Source organism: Megalops cyprinoides, chromosome 25, assembly GCF_013368585.1.
Source record: "Megalops cyprinoides isolate fMegCyp1 chromosome 25, fMegCyp1.pri, whole genome shotgun sequence".
In the NCBI taxonomy this organism is placed as follows: Eukaryota; Metazoa; Chordata; class Actinopteri; order Elopiformes; family Megalopidae; genus Megalops; species Megalops cyprinoides.
In genome coordinates, this window is record NC_050607.1 from 9,787,010 (window position 1) to 9,811,181 (window position 24,172).

General features: G+C 39.9%; 2 protein-coding genes across 8 annotated transcripts; one reads left to right on the top strand and one right to left on the bottom strand.

The window, feature by feature from the left end:
* Positions 1 to 3,075: 3,075 nt before the first annotated feature.
* rpap3 (RNA polymerase II associated protein 3) lies at positions 3,076 to 12,275 on the bottom strand. Of its 7 annotated transcripts, none has more exons than XM_036520243.1 (17): positions 12,229 to 12,275; positions 11,537 to 11,702; positions 10,968 to 11,111; positions 10,311 to 10,418; positions 9,778 to 9,905; positions 9,057 to 9,178; positions 8,659 to 8,729; positions 8,183 to 8,317; positions 7,354 to 7,481; positions 6,979 to 7,100; positions 6,262 to 6,332; positions 6,062 to 6,166; positions 5,505 to 5,719; positions 4,886 to 5,075; positions 4,625 to 4,722; positions 4,338 to 4,438; positions 3,076 to 3,706 (listed from the first exon to the last, which is right to left on the bottom strand). In XM_036520243.1, the coding sequence occupies exons 2-17, from the start codon at positions 11,690 to 11,692 to the stop codon at positions 3,621 to 3,623; spliced, it is 1,980 nt and encodes a 659-aa protein (XP_036376136.1). In that variant the 5' UTR covers positions 11,693 to 11,702; positions 12,229 to 12,275; the 3' UTR covers positions 3,076 to 3,620. The 7 variants fall into 7 exon arrangements, with proteins under 7 accessions (XP_036376136.1, XP_036376133.1, XP_036376138.1 ...); XM_036520240.1 differs by having other exon boundaries at positions 12,218 to 12,269; XM_036520245.1 differs by having other exon boundaries at positions 11,537 to 11,698; positions 12,229 to 12,267.
* A 544-nt stretch (positions 12,276 to 12,819) lies between these two features.
* Positions 12,820 to 16,333, top strand: atp23 (ATP23 metallopeptidase and ATP synthase assembly factor homolog). The gene is made up of 6 exons (XM_036520369.1): positions 12,820 to 13,185; positions 13,543 to 13,588; positions 13,778 to 13,859; positions 14,169 to 14,306; positions 14,434 to 14,517; positions 15,617 to 16,333. Exons 1-6 carry the CDS (start codon positions 13,035 to 13,037, stop codon positions 15,818 to 15,820), a joined length of 705 nt encoding a protein of 234 aa, XP_036376262.1. The 5' UTR covers positions 12,820 to 13,034; the 3' UTR covers positions 15,821 to 16,333.
* The last annotated feature ends 7,839 nt before the right edge of the window (positions 16,334 to 24,172 follow it).

Sequence of the window (24,172 nt, forward strand, 5' to 3'; positions counted from 1 at the left end):
ATGTTTCATTTGTACAGCAATATACATTTAAATAATAACAGTACAATAAGATTTATTATTCATTATTATTTTATTGGAAAAAGCATGGCATCTGTAAAGCAGACATTCGACATGAAAGACCACTGTCTTAATGAAAAAAGGTATAAAAAATTCTTCAAAATGCGGAAGTAATTTGAAATTGAGCATAGCAAGGCAATTTATGTACTTTACATCATTTTAAAGAATGAACACAGATCAATGATCATAGTACTCTGTGGTCTCTCCTATTAACATATCTCCTTAAACAGAAACACAACATCAGTGATAGTTTGGGAGGCATACAGAACAACTACTACTAGTGTCCTGAGGTACCCAGATCTTAAAACAACTCCCCAATATAAAAAACTGCTGAGCAATCAATAATTTTACTACTTCCAAAAATGATATTCTTCTAGAATACCCTGCCCATACCATACAATATTCACCACTGGGAAAGTGAACTCAGTTGACAAGTTTCCTGCAGTCTGATCGTTTGGAACAACATCATCATAGTTCTCTGGTGTGTCCTCTGTCATCAGCTCTCCTGAACCAGACATATTAAAATGGTGACTTTTGGATTGTGGCACTTTGTCACTACAAAAATTGTATGACGAAATGGATTTTTGTTTACAGCATAAATGTAACAAAAATACAACTGGCAGACTACCTGGACTCTGCTCAGTGGCAATGGCATCATCATAATGCTCGACTCCCTCTTCTCTCCCAGAATCGCCTGAATGAAAGAGATCTAAACTCAAAGCTCATCACAACAGCACTGAGAAACAGTGCAACGTGTCTCTACAGCCCACAAAACAGCCCAAAACTACATGGTGAAATGTAAACCTACTGAGTGTGTCATGCAAGGCTCCTCTCTCCATCACTACCTCCCTGATCCACTCAGAGACCCAAACAGCTCATCCATACCTGACATGGCGTCTGCTTCACCGTCCCCCACATCTTCATACCCAGAGGGTAAATCCTCAGAAAGGACACTTCCTGTGAAGAGCAGAGAAGGGCAGTCCTGTCCCCGGTCAGAGAAAACACAAACTGTCCTTTGTTTGTATGTCTCCCAGTTAAGCAGGACAGAAGTAGCAGGGTTATACTTGCACACATATCGAGACACACACACATGAATGCACCCACCCACGCACTCTCTCTTGCTCAAACTGTCCCCAAATCTTTCCCCCACACACACCCAGACATTAACTGTCACCGCTGATCATGTGCATCCTCTCCCCCCGTGCTGTACAGACATGTTTCTCTCTCCTCCTCCTGCAAGGTTACAGCACTGAAGCTGTGAGAGACTTGTGTGGTTTCTGTACCATGATCACATGACTAGAGGCAGATGCACGGCAGTTATAATACGGCTCTGCACACCCGCCTCTTTAATTCTTATCTGCAGGATGGATCGTCACCAACGCACCTGCCTGACTGATTTTTATCTGCGGGACAGATTCTCTGCAAACCCTGATGAGTAAAATGCACCCATACCAGAATGGTGCTGTGCTGCTCTGCAGTATTCAGAGTGAAGAGTACAGCAGCAGTGGCTCTTCCTCCTGTCTGCCTGTTCTGAGATCAGTTTGAGTGTGTGAGTGACAACCTGTGAAGGAGGCATGTAACAGTGAATGACTGGACTCATCCCTTTGGGGGCCGCTGTGGGTTCCCTCTCTTGCCTCTTTGTACTCAATATCCTCGTAGACAGCCTCATTATTGAGCGCCTGGTTCCCCTGAGACAGTGCTGCGGGAGTGAACACACAGAGACACACACAGACCTCTTAGGTCACAAAGGAACAGAAGAACAACACAGAGGTGTTGTAATGTTGCAGAGTCAGGTCTCCAGCACTGAAGCTCTCACTTCACATGAGAGTGATATCAAAAAATTTGATGTATCCTGGTTTTTACGCTGTTGATTACTTAATTGTGTCTTATTTCGTTGAATGGCCATGTCATTAATGTGAGGAAATCAGGCAAATGAAGGCAAACTCTTTGATAGAGATAACAATGATGAGTGCAATATGTAAAATGTGTGACAAATCTCATTGTTACATTGTAAACTGTACCAAGCCTGTTTAAGGAGGATCTATTAGCATACATTTACATTTATTCATTTGGCAGATGCTTTTATCTGAAGCGACTTACAGGTTAATACATGTAAGTTATATCTCCAAGAAGCTCAGTAAGTAGATTCTGGTCTAGGGAGGGTTGTGTGTCTTTACCTGTGCAGGTGGTGAAAGCCGCCTCTGTAATTTGGCATGTGTTACGACCCCAAGGTGAGTCCTGGCACCGCCAGACGGAAGAATTTTTTTTCTTTAAATTAAATTTTAAGCAGATGGAAAGTGAAATTGCATAGTGTGGTTTAGTGGTGCTTTTTAGCCTCACACCAACGTTATACACATTGAGTATGTAATTGACAACGAACAGCCAAAATTTTCCCCAAGTCCTCATCTACCCGCTCTACAGATATTGAATAGCTCCCCCTAGTGACAAAACGATGACATAAACAGGAACACCTGAGAAGAGAACCCCCAGAGGATCCTGTTTTTGTTTATATTAGGGAAAACACATTATCACTTTTCTTGAGAGTCTGAATGCTAATCTGATCCCACAGAGTTATGAAAAATCTTTATAACTGACACATTTAGATCAATTTGCTGACCTAAAAACCCAGATAATCAAAGAGGCTGACTGAGCATTACACCACCACATGAACGCAGCAATAGCAACATCATAAGCACTGCAAACACTGTCTTTACTTCTCTTTAGACTGGGAAGCTGCTTCCTGTACAGGAGCCTTACCAAAGTGTGTTGTGCCCCAGCCTCTTGTCATGTCAGGAACACTTATTTCAGCGCATGGCATTACGATAGAGAAACTGCTGAACATCAACTACTCCACTGTCCATCAAACTGACCATTAAACACTAACGTCATAAAACAACGTTATGAAATATAATCAAAAAAGTTCAACAAGTGGACAGATAAGCTCTGTGCAAGAAGGTTTTTGTCTAGTTTGTGCTAATAATGAGCAAGATACAAATGACCAGAAGGAGGAGGCCACCAATGGAAATTTATTTCTACTTCCAGATAGCATTCGAGCATCCCACTGCATTAGGGTGATCCGAACAGAGCATTTCAAACATTTAAATAATCATTCAAACATAACAATATGTGGTTGACACTCCACTTCATTCACAGTCGGCACTCTAGAATGTTCTGCACAAGGAGCAGAACCAGAGGTCCTGTGTAGAGAGAAGGAGTGTGTAAACACTGGAGCATTGCTTTTGTCATTAAGGGCAGGGGGTCCTTTTAATCATGGCGGATACTGAATTGTTGCTGGACAATCTCTAAAACTGGACAGTTCTCCAAGAAAGGGTTCTTCAAAAAGTATATTCATTCTGTTGCAGGACTTCACCTGCAACGAACACGCCTACATCAGCTTATATCCCCATGTTCCATCCTTTTGTCTTTTGGTCATTTTCTTTTTCCATTTTTTGTCACAGCTCTATCTTGGCAACACAAATCCCATGTGTCATCTGCTGGATGAAAGGTCTGCTCTCTGCTGAAAGAACTTTCAGTGTCCTGGGCTTCTCTCTCAAATACAGGCGTCAAACCCCATATTTCTTCTGCAGAGCTTTGACAGGTTCATCCTCTAAGCCGGCTTGACGAAGACAATCAAACAAGTCTTGTAAAACTGTAAAGAAATAAAAGAAAACAAACCATCAAGGCTTGCTGAAAACTCTTCCCTAACAAAGACTAATGACACAAACATTAGAACTGACATAGAAATTAATTTTGAGACTCAAAGCTTATTTCTCCTTGTAAAATCTGACATTTCCTTTAAGGAAAATACTAGAAACTAAGCTGGCATGATAAGTTCACATAACAATGTGGCTTTCAGATACATTCACCACGATGTGGGGGGAAGAAAAATTTGGGGGAAAAAAAAAAAACAAAAACCAATGGCCACTATAGAAACAGCCCACTGAGTAAGGGTGCTTTAATCCAGCTGTTTGCTTTTTCTGAGGCATTGTGACCAAAACAGTTGTTTTACAGATAGGCTTTGCAAGTCTCATTGGCTGCGCTGACTGAAACGTATTCTGCTAACCTAAAGCATATTCTCGGCAGTGATTCATTCAATAACATTATATTTTATTTTCATAAGAAACCCCATTGACCAAAAACCATGCTAAACACTGGCATGGCAAGAAACACCAAACTCAGAAGACAGAACTATGCTGCAGAACCAATATGCATGTTTAGGCACAAGCGGAAAGTACAGATGTACTACAAATGTTTTTCAAGTTTTACATGGTATAGTTTACCTTTCTTTTCAGTAGAGGACATGAACATGACAGCCATGTCAAACCGCCTCACGGTTGCCAGGTTCTTCAGAATCTCAAGTATGAGAGATGGCGCTTCATACCTTGTGTGGATAAAAAGTTAGAACAGTGGGTTTGTGCACTGCCAGTTAATCAAATTTGGCCCCAGACCGACTTTAAATCTGCCAAAGTAAAACTAGGTTTGTCCGCACTAACTGAATATTAGATCCAATTATACACGACTGATTGCTATAATTGCCCTAGATTGCATTCACCTGTGTTGCACTTACTTGATGTAGAAACACTGAAATATCCCCAGAATCTGATTGAGAATGTCCGGTTCCAGAGAGTTCTGAAAAACCTTTGGGTACATGTCCGGCTCAATTTGCTGGAAAGAAAGAATGCGACAATCAGACTGGTCCAATAATAATGGAGCGTTGTAACGTTTACCACAAGAACCCACTTCTTGTGAGATTCCACAGCCACTGAACATGACGGCACATAACACGGAGGATCCCATAAGCATTCAGTCGCCAGAGGCCGAAATGTACCTTTAAGTATTTGTACATCTTGTCAGGGTGGTTTTTGAGCTTCCTCAGGTCTGCCTCCAGCTGGAAGCTGTTTGCTGGGAGGGAGGGGATGGAGACTGGCTCATTCACAGAGAGGGCTCCCTCCTGATTGGTTAGATTTTCCTTCTTCTGTTTCACTGGTCGATCTGTAGCATGACCTTCCTCAGGACACCTGCATTATGGGATTTAACATTTAGACTTCCTTAAGGCTGTATTTTGCCTGATGCCATGCTTCTTAGTTCCAGAATACCTATTAGTATTTTTCTCTGTTAAGCTGTATCATTTATCCAATTGTTTTTTTTCACATCTACATTTCTTCCTCTTTCAGACATCACATTTAGTAGAACCCAAAGCCCATAGAATATACCAGATTTACAGGACTGAAACAATTATATATGTTTTTATATTAATAAACCTTCGACTGAGAAGACCACTCATATCCATGGATCTGACACATAATTAACCACTGTTAGTATAACTAACTATATTTTTAGTCAGCAACTGCTAACTTCACTAACTGAAATCAGTGCAGAATGGACTGATGATATTACTAACACACAAGTTAAAGCAAGTGCTGCCACAGGTGAATCATGGCCCTTACTTTGGGGGTGGTGCGGGAGAGTCTGAGATCTCCTCGATTTTCTGGATCTTTGCGCATGGGGAACCCCCCAGAGGCGAGGCTTCTTCCGCATGGTCTCCGGCTGCTGAGGGGGGCGGGGCCGCTCCTCCACACGTGGAGGGCGTGGCCATTACTCGCTTCTCCAAAACAGTGATCTCCCCGCCTACTTCTTCAATGTCAATTCTCCTTAAAGGCTTCTGAAAAACATTTGAAAAGAAAGATCCTAACATCACTGAATGCTACTGCATTTCATTCCATTGCAATGTCATGATATTGAGATATTTGCAGCATTTCAAAAAATAAAAAAGTAATGTTGACAGAGTAGCTTGTTGTTCATTATTCTTCACCATTCCACCAATGATGTATATAGTATACTCGTTAAACATTCAATGGGTTTCACTTACAGTTATGTTAGCATCCATTACAACCAAACCAGGTTTTACTTAAGTAAATGTAAGGTTTAAACTCATTCAAAACTACAACTGTTTTTATGCACAGCTAAAAAGGGTTAATATGTTGTAAAAACACAGCTCACTTACAGTGGATCGCAGGTGAGGGGGTTTGTTAATAGGTTGCACGGTTCTTCTCGTACTTTGACTGTCAGCTGTTGCTTGTTCTGTTGTCAACCCGCTGGCAGCAATGTCCTATTGTAATTAAAAATACAATTAAATAGGTTCTTTCCTAGATTACAGACTGTAGATGGTTAATCTGGTTCTGCTGGTGGCAAATGGATACATACAGATGTGATTTTCTTGAGTTCGTCCACTGCTTGCTTGTTTCCTGGCTCCAACTTCAAAACCTGTTCAAAATCTGAAAAAAAAAACATGGACTCATTACTGCTCTGTATGGCTGAACTAGTCAAAGACGATCATGAAGAAGAGCCTTCATAGGCTACTTACCATGGATGCATACAGTATTTGGAAAATCACAAGTAACATTAATAAATAGCATGCATGGAATCCAGTGCTGTGGTGTTATGACACTTGCAGGACTACTTGGCGAGATAAATTTGCTCTTGCAGACTAGAGTCTAAAGCTTTTCTTAACATTCTGCATGTTACTCTACATATGATACAAACAAATCATTTAAATTGTTTCTATGCAAACTGTGCAAAACATATCTGTAGTACAAAAAATAAACCATTTTCCCATTTAACTTAAATCCTGCAAAATTTGCCTGACATCAGCTGAAAGCCCTCCTGTACAGCATTCACTCGTATGGAAGTGAACCTGGAGGCAAGTGACCCAGATGAAAAAATGACTGAAGGTATCGGAGTACTGGGCCCATAGAAAGTGTTCCATATCTCTGGAACATTTTCAAACACATTATTATCAGCTTCGAACGCAATCATGTAGTATCAAGTGCGAACTACCCAGGTATATTCACAGGGAACTTTTATTGGCATTTTTTACTGAATGAAACAGGGCTTGTTCACCCTTAAACATGCTGCACTTACCTTCCTTGGCCTCCCTTAGTCTTCCCAAAGCTGCTCTAGCACTCCCCCTCCTGGCGAAAGCCTTGGTGTACGTGCCATCAAGAGCAATGGCCTTGCTGCAGTCATCTTCTGCCTCTTTATACCTGTACAAAACCAATAAAACAGTGACTGAACACAGCTTACCTGCAGGTAAATGACTGACTGAACACAGGTGAATTGTAGGTAAAGCACCGACTTAACACAGCTCAACTGCAAGCCAACTGCGTAGTCCACTAAGAATGCCAATATGAAGTCCCAGGGTACAGCTTTTATGCTGGTAGACTACACAATGTGGGTATGCCCCCATTTCATTCCCAAAATGAGTATCTTTCCTAATCACACAAGAAGTATACTTACTTCTGAAGCTTCAGGTAAGCCATGGCCCTGTTTGCTGGCAAAAGGGCATTAGTGGCATCTGCCTCCATGCCCTTGGTATAGCACTCTACTGCAGCCTCATACTTCCCTTCCTTAAAGTAGGCATTACCCTGAAACAGAGAAGCCTGTAACTTAAAATCACAACTCGTATGTGAAATCACCAACAGGGTGAAGTGCATTATGACACCAACATGTCTGTTTTTACAGGAGATACATACTGTATACCAGGATAAAGTTCACTTTAACATGCAGAAAGTGGGTGGCACAAAATACTTTTCAATGCAAGTACGTAAACCTGAGAAGGTTTTTGAAAAACTAATACCCTGAGAAAATGTTTGCATGGGTGTGCTAATAATTTGCATGTCTGCCTTCAAATTGTTAATGACTTACACGTGTACTCACAACATCCTTCGCTTGCAAAGAAATTCATTTTTTACTTGTTTTATAAAGCTTAAAGTCAATTACAAATTCCACTCTGACACACACATGCAATGACAGCTGCTGATAGTTTTTCTCAAGAAAACAGCTCTAGCTGCCTTTCAAGAAGAGTCTGAATTTGACTCGTACCCTTTCCATATTAACAAGTTTAAAATAAGACTAAAAGCAAAGCATTTCTTTATTGTCATTTAGAAGCATTACATGGAAATCCTCCACAAAACCCAACATCCACTCCAAATAAAGTTTGGCAGGTCTGTTTATTCTTTTCCTTGTCATCTAGCAACAAAGAACCAGAGTACACACAGTGAAGTGACCAGTAACCACTTGAGTCATAGTCTGTGCATTGGTGAACTGAGTCACTTCAAACACCCACCAGGTCTTTCTGCATTACAGCCTGCTGCCTGGTTTGCTGCTCTTTGATTTGCTCCTGTTCGCCCTCCTTGGCTGCAGGTGACTCCTTCGCAGGAGCTTCCTTCCTGTCGGCTTTCACTTCCTGCGAGGACAGTGCCTGTAAAGAGAAACCATAAGACAGGTTGTTACATACCTGAGCCTTAAACAACACCTACTTCTACAAAGGTAATACAACTTGGGGAACGAATGTGGTCGGATGTTCTGAGTTTTTAAAATCAGCCTGGATTTGACCTGTATTTGGTCTGGCCAACTAGCCACATTCCCTCTGTTTATTATCAAATGCTTGTCACCTTGTCACAATTAGATTTACCTGTTAACTGATGCGTGTACAATTGCCTTCAAGATCATTCAATGGAGATTTTGTTTTTAAATCAAAGATTTAAGCACAAAAGCAAAGCGTTGCAAACTTAAGCAAACATAAAATGGCTGCCGTCATACCTCCTTCACCTTCCTCACTTCATTCTGGGCATCCAGGTTCTCAGGATCCAGCTTCAGAACCATTTCATAATCTGACCATTTGGGAAGAAGTCAAACAACAGAAACGTGTTGTACATTTTTACATGGAAAGCACAGCCCAGCCAGAAGACTAACCCAGGATGTTTATCGTGTGCTGTGGCAAAAGCAAAAGTTAGAATTGAATTAAACCAAGACTGAAGGATTTGTGCAAGATTTGTAACTGAACTACATCCCAGAGAAAAGCATAAATACACTCAGGTTTTCTTTCAGGGGGTGCTACTAAAGCAAAGGGGTGGTGCTAAAAGCACCCTGAGAACTTCTGCTCTGTAGTGCAGGTGATTGTTGCCATAGCACATGTTCTCCTTCCCACTGTCACTCACCCTCCAAGGCAGATTCAAACTTCTGGAGGGCGAAACGAGTTGCCCCTCTTCTGGCATATGCTTTGGTGTAACTTCTGTCCAGAGCGATGGCCAGGTTACAGTCAGATTCCGCGACAGCGTACCTAGCAAAAACACATACAGAGTCAGTGTAGTTGCAGCAGTTGTATCTTGCAGCAGGAAATATATACTTCCAAAGCTATTCCTTCAGCTAAGACTGATTGGCCCATTGTTTGTATTGGATGGCTATACTAAGCATGAGAATAATTTTTTATAGGAATTCAGATGTTGCATTCAGATTACATATTTTTGTGTCTAGAACACAAGTTTCCTTAGAACAGAGTCAATAAATCCTTTCCCAGAAGGGTCACAGTGAACACAGCACCCATTTGCCTGACTGAACTCAACACTGTCTTGAGGAAAACTAATTCAGGCTCCTTCTCCAGTTTTTAGTGTTGGGAACTTGTAAGGACATTATATTACATTATGTCATTTCGCAGACGCTCTTACCCAGAGTGACTTCCAAATAAGTGCATCGCTATGCTAAAAGTAGTTATCAAGAAGTATTACAAGAGGTCAGTAAGATACTGAATTAAGTGCTAAACTAGTGTAGAATGCTTTTTTCAAACTGTGACCCTCATGGAGAGGACTTCAGAAGGAGCATAGCTTATGTTTTCATCACACTGTATCAGCCCTATTTAAAGCACAAGGCCACAGCACTTACTTTTTAAGCCTGAAGAAACACGTGGCTCGATTAGTAGGCAAGACCGGGTTGTAAGGATCGGCGCTCATGCCTCTGGTGTAACAGTCTATGGCGTCATCATATTTCCCTTCTTTAAAAAGTCGATTACCCTGAAAAAAAATGACAATGATAATATGCGAATGAATCATGAACACTTGATCGATCCATACAGGATTAAGCTCATACAGGATTTTTCTATGGAGTACCTCAGTGAGAATTCTGTTCGTGAAAGTCTCCATTTCAAAAACAGAGGACTCGAGGGACAACGGACAATTCCTCAAGTCACTGGCTGTCATTCTTATTCCAGGAGAGCACAATATTAACAAGGGCCATTCAAACCAGTCTTTCTTTATTGAAAGTACATTTATACAAAATCTAAAGGTTTTGAGTTTTTTTATGTAGTTTCCATGTGTGCCTGCCTCACGTTTTCACTCTGCAACATAACGTTTCAACTTGGGAGCAAATGCACCCCTGGGAACAAAGTTTAGCACAGAGCACAGCAACATGACACGTACCTTCTCCTTTTCGGCAAGTGCGAGGTCTCGATCGATGGGAACTCCCTCTGAATCAGACTCGGACTGCTCTGGGCTGTCCTCTTTGTCCATTGTTTCCAAAGCCTTACTCTACAACATGGAAATAACTAATTTACATAACAGAACTTAAGAACATAGAACTTAACCAATTTAAGTCCTGTACAAGGGCACAATAGAGAATATGCCTCATTCAGTCCCAGAAGCTCACTGTAGATGCTAAGATCACATGGATTCATAACAACTTCCGATATAACATGTTGAAAATGCCAATGCAATCCATGAGCAACGTCCATGGTGACGCACACAAATTAAGTTAAAAATCCTAAACATATTAAACTGCCGAGAGTTCTACTCCAGCAGACTGCCATGCATCAGGTCTCAATATATTTCAGCACAAACAGTAGCAGGAAAGGAAAAGTTGGGTATAAAGATGCTGAGGTGGGTGGGTCACAGACAAAAAATAATTGAACACTGACAGACACCGAATAACAAGTGTTGCATTGACACATAGAGGCAGAGACAGAGGAAACATCTGTCACATAAAGTCGGCATCCTTCCACTACATGTGAGTGTTTGATAAAATGAAGTGACATGATTAATGTCATGATTAATATGGGATATGAAAAAAGAGTAATTTACCACATCAAATTTGTCCCACGCCTGGTAGTCATAAGACTTTATTCTGGGCTGCTTTGGCTGGTTCTTCGCATTCTTGGTGGGAGGTTTGTTCTTCTCTCTCTTCTTTTGTCGGTAGTCCTTATTTCGGACAGGTGGCAAACTTCGCTGAACCAAAGACAGGTGTCATTAATTTGTAACGCACAGGACCACATTGAAATTATAAACCAAGCAGACACAGAAAAAGCACTTTAAAACCCATGCTCCTGTACGTACATTGGAGAGCATACATTGAGTCTGACCCTCCAAAATATTTGCAGGGTTTCTGAGTAAAATCTACCAACATGCAATTGGACAGCGACAATGTAATACACAGACAGATCAGATCAGCTAACAGTTTTGAAATACTACTTTGGAACCAGAGGGCGAGATTGAAAGCAATAATCCAATTTAAGGCGTGTTGCTGCATAGATCCACCGATTTTAAAACCTTAAGTGGCTCGGGCTTAGTTACGGGTCCGATTCACACTGTCACTAGACCAGTGACGTTGCGCAGACTGACGGGCTAAACACACAGCCTCGCGTGGCGCTTACCTGTTCGGTTTCGCAAGAACTACCACTTCTCAACTGTTCATCTTTCTTCTTGATGTCGGTCTCCCAGCTATCAAGCTCTTTCATGAAGTCTTGCAGTTCTTCTGCATTTTGCCGCATCTGCAACTGTAGTTCGACCGCCTTGTTTCCTCCCGACATCCCCGTCTTTCTGGGAATAAAAATGTAGAAACAGGTGTTATCACGATTGAGAAACTAAAGAGAATGACCATTATTCGCTCGCCTTGATAACTGTTACCTTTTCAAATCAATGAAAACCCTGATGCTGTTGATGATCAGTTGTAACCTCTTCTAACCTCGCACACAATCTAGAAAGTTAGCACGATACATAAACAGCTATCTAGCACACTTTACAGTCTTCTAGCTATAAACCACAGATCACCTAAAATCAAGAATCACAATTCACAGCCACATATATCTTGAGGTGACATTATTTGGGTTATAGGTATAGACGTTTGAAATGTGGTTGACAGGCTGGCTAACCAGTTCATTAGCAAAAATCACACATGGACGTTCTACTACCGCCAAATTAACATTAGCTGGCTAGCTACCTATTTTACAATCTCATTCCGCTGAATACTGTTCCTGTACCTCTCACCTCCGTCCTCAACACAGATCAAGTTCAAGATAATTAAAATATATATATATGATAATAAAGATACACACAAATCGCCCACTTTCAATGTTATCTGTTTGTGCACAGCGCCATGACAGCATATCCCAGCAACCAGCGTGATTTCTGAGTCGGCGCAGATCGTAAAAAATAATTAAAGGGACAGTGTGCTACATGTTCCAGCATGAGAACTTAAAATTGGCGCATATAGTTATTGTATAGATTTTGTTTGACGGAGATTCACGGATCTTTATGTAATCCAGTGGGCTCGTCCTATTCAACAGTAAAGTGATATCCGCAAATTCAAACAGCTAACTTTGTCTTGTTGTAGCTAGAAACCAGGATTATCTCACTGTCCTGAGATCAGTGAATCTGCGCTGTGTCTGAATAGATCAAAATTAACAGACCTTTATATTATCATATTGCTACCTACCTCTGGTCATAACAACATTTGCAGTCAACTGCAGTTTATTTAATGTATTTAATGTATTTGGGCTTGTCAATTGGTCTGACAGTTTATAGAACAGCTACACAAGGCAAACTAACTTGAACCAAAGCTAACGGTTCACCGTAAGAACATATTCCGGGTCATATAGAGTTAACACCACAGCAACCTTTTACCTTTTACCTTTGTCTTACGGCATGGTGTGCAAACACAGAATGACCTCTCTCTTTGTGGTTGCGTTAGCTAGCTATCTAGCTATAGTTATCTAGTTAGTTACCGTGCAGCTGCGTTTTCGGCTTGTGATTTGTGAGTTTGCTAGCTTGCAGGCTAACACGCTTGCTGGCTAGCTACAGCACGGAGCTAAAACGTATAGCTGACTAGCTGGCTTGCAAACTCGCAGGCGTTAGCTTGCAGTTTTCTATGACATGGACCAGAGTAAGCAGCAAGAAGAGGACTATGGTTACAACCTGTTCCCGGAGAGGCATGGGGGGAAATTCAAAAAAGGATCAATCGCCGAGAGCTTATTTACATTCAACCACAAATGTCAGGTTATGCTGCAGTTTGCACTGGAGACAAGTGAGTTTACTGCTGGAATGAGTTGTAGGATTAGATCGCCAATGTTAGGTCTAAAAATAGCTCCATGTTAACGGACAGTTACCCGTCTAACTTAGCTGCTATGAACTAACAACGTCAGGGTCAATGCAACATGTACCAGCTAGCAGCATGTCAATGCAACATGTATCAGCAAGTCAACATAAATTCGTTTGAATGCACTCAGTTTCTGTAGTTTACAATACCGTAACTATCTGTTAAAATATGTATGACTATGAGCTAGATTAACGTAGATTCTGGCCTTCCTAGTGCAAAATTCTGCCTTGTTAAAGTGACGCAGATCGTAGCTAACGTTTGTCCAATTCATATTGTCTTTCACAGGTCCCTATGCAAAACTACTCCTTGGTGCCATGAAAAATTCAGGATGGTATGTAACACCCAACTCAAGTTTGTACTAGTAAACGTCAGTGCCAACAAGTCACCAAGTGTGTGGCATGAATTCGTAGCTAGCTACACGTTTGAAGTTGACTAGTCGAATACACACCCCAGAATCAGTGTAAGGCTCTGTGCAAAACAAATGTTGCTTATATGTCATTTTAATTTTTTTTTTTTTCAGCACCGTTTATAAAGATCGACACTTTTCATGTGAAGACTGCGATGGAATTGTCAGTGGTGGTTTCGATGCAACAACCTCACAAGTAAGAGAATCAAGTCTCCATAATTTGGAGATTATTTGCTTGATGGCACTTTTTTTTCTACCTGCCATCCACTCAAATACTGCCAGACAATGAAGAGACATTAATTGATGCGTCACATTTTAGTTGTGGAGAGGGTGGTAAAACACCACAAATATGGGAAATGTATTTCACTAGGTAAAAACAAGCAGCACTAGGAGGTACTACATAGTGTGCCAGTTGTTTGCCTCTACTTAAAAAAGTCACATTATCATCAAACATCACAAATGCTTCTTATTTTCTAAGCTATTTGTAACTGTTTTCCGATTACAGATTGTTTTGTGCCAGAATAACATTCACCAGCAGTCTCATATGAACAGAGTGGTCACCCATGAGCTCATCCATGCCTTTGACCACTGCAGAGCACACGTTGATTGGTTCAACAATTTCAAGCACCTGGCCTGCTCTGAGGTGAGAACTCAGTGAATTAGTTTTTGCCCTGTATTTTTGTCTTTTCCCTTACCTGTCCACCTGAAGCAGGCTGTGGTTAAAAGGTTTGAAGTATGTCCTGTGAGTTGTGCAAATGTCTCTGTTTCAGATTCGAGCGGCCAACCTCAGTGGAGACTGCTCTTTCACCAACGAGGTCTCCAGGTTTAACTTTGGCCTCAAGCAGCATCACCAGGTAACACTGAGGGAATGGCTAATATTTGATTGGTTCTTCCAGCACACTCAGCCTTCATATACATTGTTGTAGATCACAAGCCAGCTTTTCTACCTGCTGGAGTGATACAAACACACACAGATGGGTACGCAAGTGATTCCTCTCAGTTTATCAAAATACACATCAACCTGCAAATTGAGTATAATCAACTTGCAAGAAAGGGAAGTACTAGGGAATAGGCAGGATCTTGTCTGAGGATCAGGAGAGGTAATGATTGCTGTTTGGATTTAGTATCTGTAATGATATATTTAATGTCATTTGTATGAAAAGGATAAGGAATATATGGGCGGCAGTGTAGCCTAGTGGTTAAGGAGCAGGACTCGTAACCGAAAGGTTGCCGGTTCGATCCCCGCTGGGACACTGCTGCTGTACCCTTGGGCAAGGTACTTAACCCACAGTTGCCTCAGTAAATATCCAGCTGTGTAAATGGATAACATTGTAAAGAACTGTAACCTATGTAAGTCGCTTTGGACAAAAGCGTCTGCTAAATGAATAAATGTAAATGTAAATGTATCCCTTTGCCCTGTTTACATGCAGGTCTTCATCTTTGGCGAAAATTGTTGGTGAAGGGTAGATATTTACAGACATTGTGTCCAAATCCAATTTCAGCCCATAAATGTCCCCAGATGGGGTCTGGTTCTTCTATGCCAGTGTTTTTCAACCCTCTCCTGGAGGACCCCCTGCCCTGCATGTTTTAGATCTCTCCCTGCTCCAACACAGCTGATTCAAATGATCAGTTTGTTATTAAGCAGCTTCAGGAGATCATAACGAGTTGATCATTTGAATCAGCTGAGTTGGAGCAGGGAGAGATCTAAAACATGCGGGGCAAGGGGTCCTCCAGGAGAGGGTTGAGAAACACTGTTATGTGCAACCTGAAGACAAGCAATAATAATAGCAGTTTGCAATAAGGTCCAATAAATTACAAGCAAAACATCCATACGGTGCTAAGATGAAACCGTCAGTTTGTATGTCAGACAGTAGCGTATCATGGATAATATTTTGGGACTTGGTCCATAGCTGGTCCATAGAGGTGCCACCCTGTTGTCTGTTTGTCCAACAGGCTTGTGTGCGAGACCGCGCCCTGCGGTCCATATTGGCGGTCAGGAAGGTGAGCCGTGAGGAGGCGGAGAAGGTGGTGGATGAGGTCTTTGACAGCTGCTTCAACGACTACGCCCCCTTCGGCAGAATACCACACGGAAAAAAGGACGCCAAGTTTGCGTACAGAGATTTCCAGAATCGAGACCGATATCATGCCAATCTATGAGGACCCGGTCAGTTAATTTATTTAGGCATTTCAAAGGTGCTCACATAACGAAAGGCTGCAGACCTTCATTTCTCGGCCAGCGCAAGCAGCCAACTATTTGCATCCAGTACATAACAACAATATTGGGGGAGGGAAAATATGCTGTACCATGTGGTTCAGTCACCTGCTAAAGGGAAGTGATGAGAGAGTCTATTTTATAACCTGCATAATATAAAAAAGTAGGAAGGGGAATGAAAGGGGAAGAAATGCATTTTAATCACACATTTTTTGGAAATCAGTTCTGAAGACAGGACATGTTTGCCACCTGATTTGTTTCTGATTTAGTGGTTGTCACAAATTCTATTTGTTTGCCTCACTGTGTGGACAATTAGAAAGTCTTTTTGTGAAGAATCATTGTCCACTTTAGAATGACGTAAACAGATCGTAATAAAATTGGTGGTTACATTTCTGCAGGGAAACTGAACCCATGTAACACTTGACTTTGTGAGGACAAATGTCCTAACATTCATGACTGAGGACTAAAAGATCCCTGTAAATAGACATTGATTGTACCTTAATGCTGTCATTATGCTGAAATGAACTTGATTCATTGGAATAAATGTTATATTTGATCTTATTTTTTGAAGTCCAAGCTCTCCTTTTTTCATAAAACCAGACAGTTGTATGTCTTACTTATAAACTGATGCAATCTCACATTAAAATATATGCACATGCTGCATCAGAGGCTTTCCTATAGACATACAAGTGAGTGTAATTACAGCATTTGTGATAATACAGTAAGAATATTATATAAAAGTTCAGTTTGATTCATGAGTTTGAAAAGTGGCATCATACTGTGAGGTGAGGTGAGGCGAGATGTAACATTATGAAGATAACTTTGCTACCTATCTATCTTCCTATAAGGAATGACACAGCTGCTATGAGATGCTCTGCTGTTAGGAGCCAACCAATAATGTAACATTGATTATCATTTAAATTATATAATTATTTCCACAATGTACATAAACAATGTAAAAGCTACATAATGCTACATTATTCAGATGGATTTTGTTCTCAAAATTTTGTGCAATATTTGTACAACATAACTGTTGATCGGTTACACCCCAAAGCCAATTGGAGAAAGTTCCCCCATCAGAGAGGCTATGTTAATTAGAAAGTTAATCTCTGAAAGGCCCAACGCATTTTAAGTCTGCATCTGAGAAGAGATGCTCTTTAGCCAGGAAAATTTAATTATTGACTCATACAGTTTGATCCTCATTGACGTCCTTTTAATCCCAGTAAGCTTCTCTTGAACTGCCATCCCTTTACAAGGTTATGGCATTACTCAGCCTTGGAACATTTCATATGAATTTTCCCCTTAAATAACTTCTCCCTTTGCCCGATTTAGAGAGTGTTAACACTTGGATACCACTGTTGCAGTTTCAAGGGAAAATATGAGTGCACCAAATCAATCTGTGCGTTGATTCAATCCAAGGCCCAGGTGAAACAAAAACAAGAATTGACGGTGCAGGGGTAAAAAAACCACACTCTGGGTGTTTCGACCAGGTGCTCATTAGCCTGCATGTGGTGCATGCTGAAACTTCTGTATAGCATCTTGATTTTGTGAAAACTTCATGCTTATTGATTTATCATCTGCTTAAAACCTTCTTGTCATTGATTTATAAAACTTAATGACAAGAAGGAGCCATATGTGATTTGGCTACTGTATGGAATGGCACTAAATGGAGTTGCAAACAAATAAGACATTTGGTCCTTCCCATTAGTATATCCCCCCAGGCTTTGTAGTTCTCACCCAATGTTAAGATGACTTTATTTATAGTAATTGCTTCATTATATAGTATCTTAAGATAGCTTGCTAGCAGCTGTCTTTTGGCAAGTGGCTCTCAACACACCCATTGTTAGCTAACCAGTTCACAGCCTGTGTTGTACACAAAGCTACACAGAAGAAAATTTAATGCTTGCCTCCAACCCCTGTTGTCACCTGTTTCTGGAGAGGGGGGGGGGGGGGGGGGGGCACCTGGACAGAGGGGCCCAGAGCATGGAGATCTGAGGGCTTTGCCCTTGGTGCTGATCCCACATGGGGCAAAATGCTGTGGGCACTGGGGTCAGCGGATCATTCCTGTAATCTTTCCAGCCTCATTTGCCCTTTACCCACCAGCTGCCTGTCCTGCCTTGGCTTCACTCCCATCTTCCTCTATTGCTTTCAGCCAGTGAAAAGTGAGGTACTGAATTTTGAACACTGTAAAATCAGTGTTGACAGTAATCCCGGTGTCTGTTCACCAACACTACTGTGACAGCTGCTTTGTCCCTCTATGTCACTGGGTCATTCCAGCATACCATTGGCTCTTCTCAACCGGCAGTCAGTTCTGCTATCCGTGAGGTTACAGCAACTGCACCCATGTGCAATTACGTGCACCATGTGTCAACAGTGTCATTATTGTCACCAAGAAAGGAACCATTGTGTCACCTTCCAGGTTAGGCTGCACTGCTGACCTTTTCATCACACATGTATGCCTTATGAATACAATCCTATCACAGCAAACATGTAACTTCTCCCTGCATTAAAGACTGGCAAACTATTTGTAACTATTTGAAAATAACCTCTTCATAATGGTTTTAATTGGACATATCAAGCATGCAGGGAATGACCTATATGATGAGAATTTAAACCTGCTCAAAATGGTCAACCTTATACTGTCCTGGTTTTTATATCCTCATAGAATCACTGTAATAAGCAGCGTGAGTGAATTAGTTGTCATTAATACTTACCGGATTAAGTTTAGCTCAGATAAATGTCTCTGAGGATACATGCTCAGCTGTCAGGAGCATCTGGGCATACCTAATACCATAATAGTTCTGCATGTGGTGTTACATTCAAGTACTACTTAAGGAATGCAGATACATTGTGTGCCTGTTCTATGGGTATATTCCAGACCAGAAACTGGCCTTCAATGTGTGCTCTGTTCAACGCAAGGTTTTCAGAATCACATGAAACAATGGACTTCCTCAAAGAAGATTTGATCTCTCTTCCCTGCAGTTGAGACGGCTGCCAGACGCTCCAGTGTACTCTCCCATGCAAATGTGTACAGTTGGAAAATTAAAAACTTCTTAGCAACCAATCAAGTCGCTGAGTCACATGGCAATGTCCTTTGAAGTTATAAACCTCTGCAGGAAAATGTCATTTGTGACATTTTTTTGTGGGACATTAGCCTTTTAAGAATCCTTCATCCATCTGTAGGGATTAATGAAATCAAGTCCTGTGAAAATTGGCTCCATTATTGTCATTATCCTTCACAGAAGAATATGTTGCTATCACAAAGGGTACAGATGTCCCCATCAGCATTTTAATTAGGAAAATACAGGGGACGGAATTAAATGCTGTATTTGTCTTTCATGTGCATCATTCTTCCAGCCACCACAGCGACGCACTAAATCCTGTATAGGATCAGACAGCAAAAAGTGGACAGAGAAAGATTATATTCATTTAGGAAAGCTTCGTGGAACTGCATCCTCATCCCTATAGTGTGGGATTAATGATTCTTGAGAGGACAGCAACCACTAGCATGTCTTTGTAATTCAGCACTGTAAAAAAAAACCTAAACATTTGTTTGCAATGAAAGAATTAATGTAATTGTCTTGTCAAATTAACTCATGTTAAAATGACAATTATGTGCATTTTGTTTACACACAGTGTCTATCAAATGGTTTGTATTGTAGTTTTCTTATTCAGTTGTTATTCCTTATGAATCGGCAGCAGTATAATCCTAAATTATATTGCATTGAATAACCAGCCTCAACTGTACCAACAATAGGTTCATGAAAGAATTTAAAAATAACAGCAATGTAACATCAAAAAGCTGATGGTTCTTCCTAATGTATGAAAGAACACTTTTTCCAAAATTGAAAAGTGCTTCCGTGGAAAATCCAGTCACTCATCAGACATGGGCTTTGGAAGGAAACTGCTATCCATATAGAGATGATATACCTATAGTACCTTAAAATTTAATTTTTTTGTAATTTGTGCACCTCTTATTTTAGAGAAATGCTTGTGTTTTGTAATAAAAGTGTACATATTTCACATGCCAGTTACACATGCCTGGAAGGGCATGAATATAAGGCCAGTGTATTCAATTGTACGTTTTAATCGTTAATGATAATAGTGTAATGATTTTAATGGTTAATAGTAATGGTTTATCACAGGTCATATTTCCATATATATCCATATTTGATTCATTGAATATAGCACATGCAAATGATTTTCAATTTTTGAATTGAGAAATGTAGTACTCCATAAGACCCGCAGGTGGCACTGTGGCTTTATTTTACAATACAAGTCATTGAAAAGTCGGTCTTTATCATGAACCCCTCTCTTCTCCCTTCCCCCCACAGAGGGTGATCCAGAACAATTTATGTGAATAAGCTCATTTTTGCTATCATTTTGTCAATTTGTGGATCAGAGGAACTTAAAAGAAGATTGTTTTTGGATTGTTTTACCTTCTGTGGTTGCAAGGTAATAAAATTATTATGTGGTTGAAATGACATGAAAAGGAGTACAAAACAGACAGACAAATATGTATGCATGATATAAGGGTTCTGGGAATAGGAAAATTAGTTGTGAATACCATGGAATGTGTGGTGTGTTTTGAATGATCTTGTAAGGAATTTACATATGGTGGCAAAAGGTTCAAATGGAGATGGAATTCAGCTAAGGAGGTGGTCTGTAGTTACATTGTCCTGTTTGCTCTACAAGAGATTCAGATGCAGAATCATTACAAAGATATTGTATGGAGTTTCTTCAAACTTTTCATTTCAATGACATAACCAAAGATATCATGCTGGAATATATGAGGATTTGACCACCCTGGTAAGTGTGCTTAGCTATTTGAAAATTTTGGAAAAAAAAAAGGCATATAGATATTGTAGTTGTTTAGACACAAAATATATTTGGTAGCTGAAATTGTTCTGCTCTGAATTAAACTATTAAAACTATTTCAGTTGTTTTACATCAGACTAAGACTAAGGCATAATTTAAAAAGAAATCTTCTTGATACGGTAAAAGTGCCCTTTATACTGTATGTATTAATATATTAATCAGTGCTGTACAACATCTTTCTGGAGGAAAATGTCTTTTTTGTAAGCTAATTACGTATTGGGTATATATTCCATCCAGTACTTAAATAAAACATAAAACGCATTTTGTCAACACAAGAAACACAGCATAAAACACATTCCTTTTTAATGGACTTCATTTAGGAGGTGTTACACTCTTTTTAGCTCCTCAAAAGGACATCTTAAATATTACATACACACACACACACACACACACAAAGACACACCAACATATATATATATATATATACATGTTGGTGTGTGTGTGTGTCACATATATCACATATGTCACATATGGCCTTGAGAAATCATTGCGGAAAACAGTTTCCTTTAAGTGTTTTTATGCTATTTTCTAGAAAGTACAACAAATACATAACTTATGGGCAAATTTTAAGGGATGCAACTTTGTGGTTATACAAAGTGTGTGGAGTGTGGAGTGTTTTTAAGCCAACTGCTTTTGCTCTTTTACTTGCGCAAGATTTTACAGTACTGTCCCCCTGGGACATCTCGGTTCTCCTCGGGGGACCAAGAGAATAAAGCGCGAGATTTTGTAACAGCGGAAAGAGGAGATGGAAGGATTTGTCCACCATAGGCTCAATGTCTCAGTGGAGCTGTGTGAGAGTTAACGATAGAGCTGGAGAAGAACAGAGGCAAATCTTTTAAAATGAAACTACAACTTGATTTTCTCAAGCCATTCCATTCCTCAGCCAACACTTTTTCTTGGTTGGCTCAGCCAAGGGTCTTCATGACCACCTGAAGTCAGATGTTGCTGAATCATAGTCTTATTGGCAGAATTAGGTACTCAAGAAAACCCTGGCGATGGGTCATCATTCACTGTGACCACAGATCACAGACCACAGACATGGCGCTATATTAAAAAAGGGTGGGCTATGGGCAAACTGTAGGAGAATAAAGCAACAGAGTACAAAAGTCAGATCAACATACAAAGCAAGGTGCGTGGCATAACCATATTAACCACTGTGCAGATCCAAATGTCAGTAACGCATCTGAACAAACCTGTTGAACATGTAGTACAACAAGTACGGTATCAAAATATTGTATAACACAGTCAAATATGTAGTACAGTAGTGCTGAACATTAGTACTATCTTATTCCTTATATTTTGCTTCCTAAACAATTGGATGGAAACAAAATGAATATTGTCCAAATTACACTACAAAGGATGATGGAGCTAGTTAGGATAATGAGCTAGTTTCATAAAAACAGAACTCTTCTGATCCTAGATTACATTCGTAATCTACATTGTGTGAACAATGGCAGAATGATTCACAGAAGGTATTTAATGGAACTGTTATGTGCTTTAGTCTATGCGGCGTAATAAATATTGATTTGAATAAAAGCTCACTGTAATCTGCTTACCAGTTTCTCAAGTATGCATAATATGAATCCACCCAAGGGTAAGTGTTTAACCTGACAATTAACTTTCACAGCAGGTAACAGATGTAATAGGCTCTCAGCATGATGATTTAAAATCAATTAATTATGGATATAAAGAATGAAATTAAGTAGGTGTTTAGAGAGGCAGAGCACAATTTACTTTTTTGTTCATATTTACACTGTAGCTGATGCTTAATTAAATAAAATCATAGTATAACTATAACATACTGGAAAGTTAATGAATAAATCAATTCTTTAACCAACCACTATTTACAGATAACTTGGCATACCAGACATGCAGTGAAGATAAACAGTTTTTATGCATGTACACACACAAGTAGTCACACACAAGCACATAGGTGCAATCATGCACAGACGCACATACAACTATACATATGCATACAAACACACACACACACTCACGTAAAGTTCACATTTAAATAAATAACTTAAAACACCATTAGTAAATAGTCAGAATGCAGTTAATTGGCAAAGTTAGCTGAGCAAAACTGTTGTAATTAGTGACAAACATCATTAAAACCGTTGTGTTTTCAAAGCCCATTAATTGGAGGACTTTTTCCTCTTCCCTAATTTATTATTCAGAGTTAAGGCTTTGCCAGGCCTGTTCTGCTGCTGGCTATTTTAATAAGCCTGTGATGTAATGAACAAAAGGCTTTCTTCTTGCTCTCAGAAACATGCACATGAAAATGTACGGTCACCTCATTACAACAGGTAATTTACAGATAAGAGGAAGAGCAGGCTCTACTTGCTGTTGTCCTTTGTGTATTGGGAGCTAGCTCAGATGAAAAGGAGTTCTACAGAATGGCTCTCGGCAGATTGTTAGCACTCATAGCAAAAATGTATCTTCACCGCCAGTAATTAATTTTGCTGGCATTCAAATCTTCATTTACTAATGATATGCAGAGTATTAATTGGATGATTAGCATAACAACCATTGGACAATGTCTCGGGGGGGCAAGGAGGGGTTGGGCACCAGGCTGTTTCCAGCTAAGCACTCATTAATGACTTCTTTTGCAAACTTCAGTAACCTTCAATAACTTTTCTGCCCAAACAGTGTCTCTTTAACACTACAGTTTGAGTAACTGCATTTTCAAATACACAGTCAGTGCTATTCAACAAATAATGAATAATGTAGGGAAACAATTACGTTTTTATGTATTGATTTTAGACGATTAGCTTTAATTGCTGTGCTGTAATAAACCTTACAAATACAAATTTGGCTGTACATACAGTGTTCCGTAGAAATGTACAAAATAAAGCAAAATCAGTTTCAATTCTTAATTTAACTGTACTGTATTCTGCTGTGTTGATTTCAGTGCGGAAAGGGACTACAAAGATAAAAATAACATATATGTCCCATAATTCTGAGCATGCCTAAGTGAGTAGTAAGTGCATTCAATAATTTTATACATGGAACATAAGTTTCTGAGAGGGCGTGTCACTTGTGTTCAGTTGTCAGTCACCCCATCACAAGAAATTCAGTAGAGCCTTTTTTATGAATTACTTCAAATAAGGTCAACGTATAATAACAATGGGGTCTTTGACAACCTAAACAATAGTAATTAATACAAAATAATAATAGTAAATATTAATTGTATAGTTGTGTAGAATTAAGCAATTGGATTTACAATGGTGCCATCTGGACAGGATGACAGTCCATCACAGAGTCATTCATGGATGTTTCAGTGTAGTGCAGAACTTCTCACAATCTAGTGCTGCAACATAAACCCTGCTTTGATATTGGTGTGTTAATATTGATAAATTTGAAAGAGACACTAAATATCTATTCTAAATATCTATTAAAATAATAATAATCATTGTATT

What these genes read in the sequence shown, in the direction of transcription:
- rpap3 (XM_036520239.1), bottom strand. An exon ending in GTTCTTGCGAAACCGAACAG is followed by an intron (nt 11,112 to 11,536) that starts GTAAGCGCCACG and finishes TCTTTGGTTCAG; the next exon opens with CGAAGTTTGCCACCTGTCCG. An exon ending in GTCCTCTACTGAAAAGAAAG is followed by an intron (nt 3,707 to 4,337) that starts GTAAACTATACC and finishes ATTTCTTTACAG; the next exon opens with TTTTACAAGACTTGTTTGAT.
- atp23 (XM_036520369.1), top strand. Translation starts at nt 13,035, where the DNA reads ATGGACCAGAGTAAGCAGCAAGAAGAGGACTATGGTTACAACCTGTTC. An exon ending in TCGATGCAACAACCTCACAA is followed by an intron (nt 13,860 to 14,168) that starts GTAAGAGAATCA and finishes TTCCGATTACAG; the next exon opens with ATTGTTTTGTGCCAGAATAA. An exon ending in GCCTCAAGCAGCATCACCAG is followed by an intron (nt 14,518 to 15,616) that starts GTAACACTGAGG and finishes TTTGTCCAACAG; the next exon opens with GCTTGTGTGCGAGACCGCGC.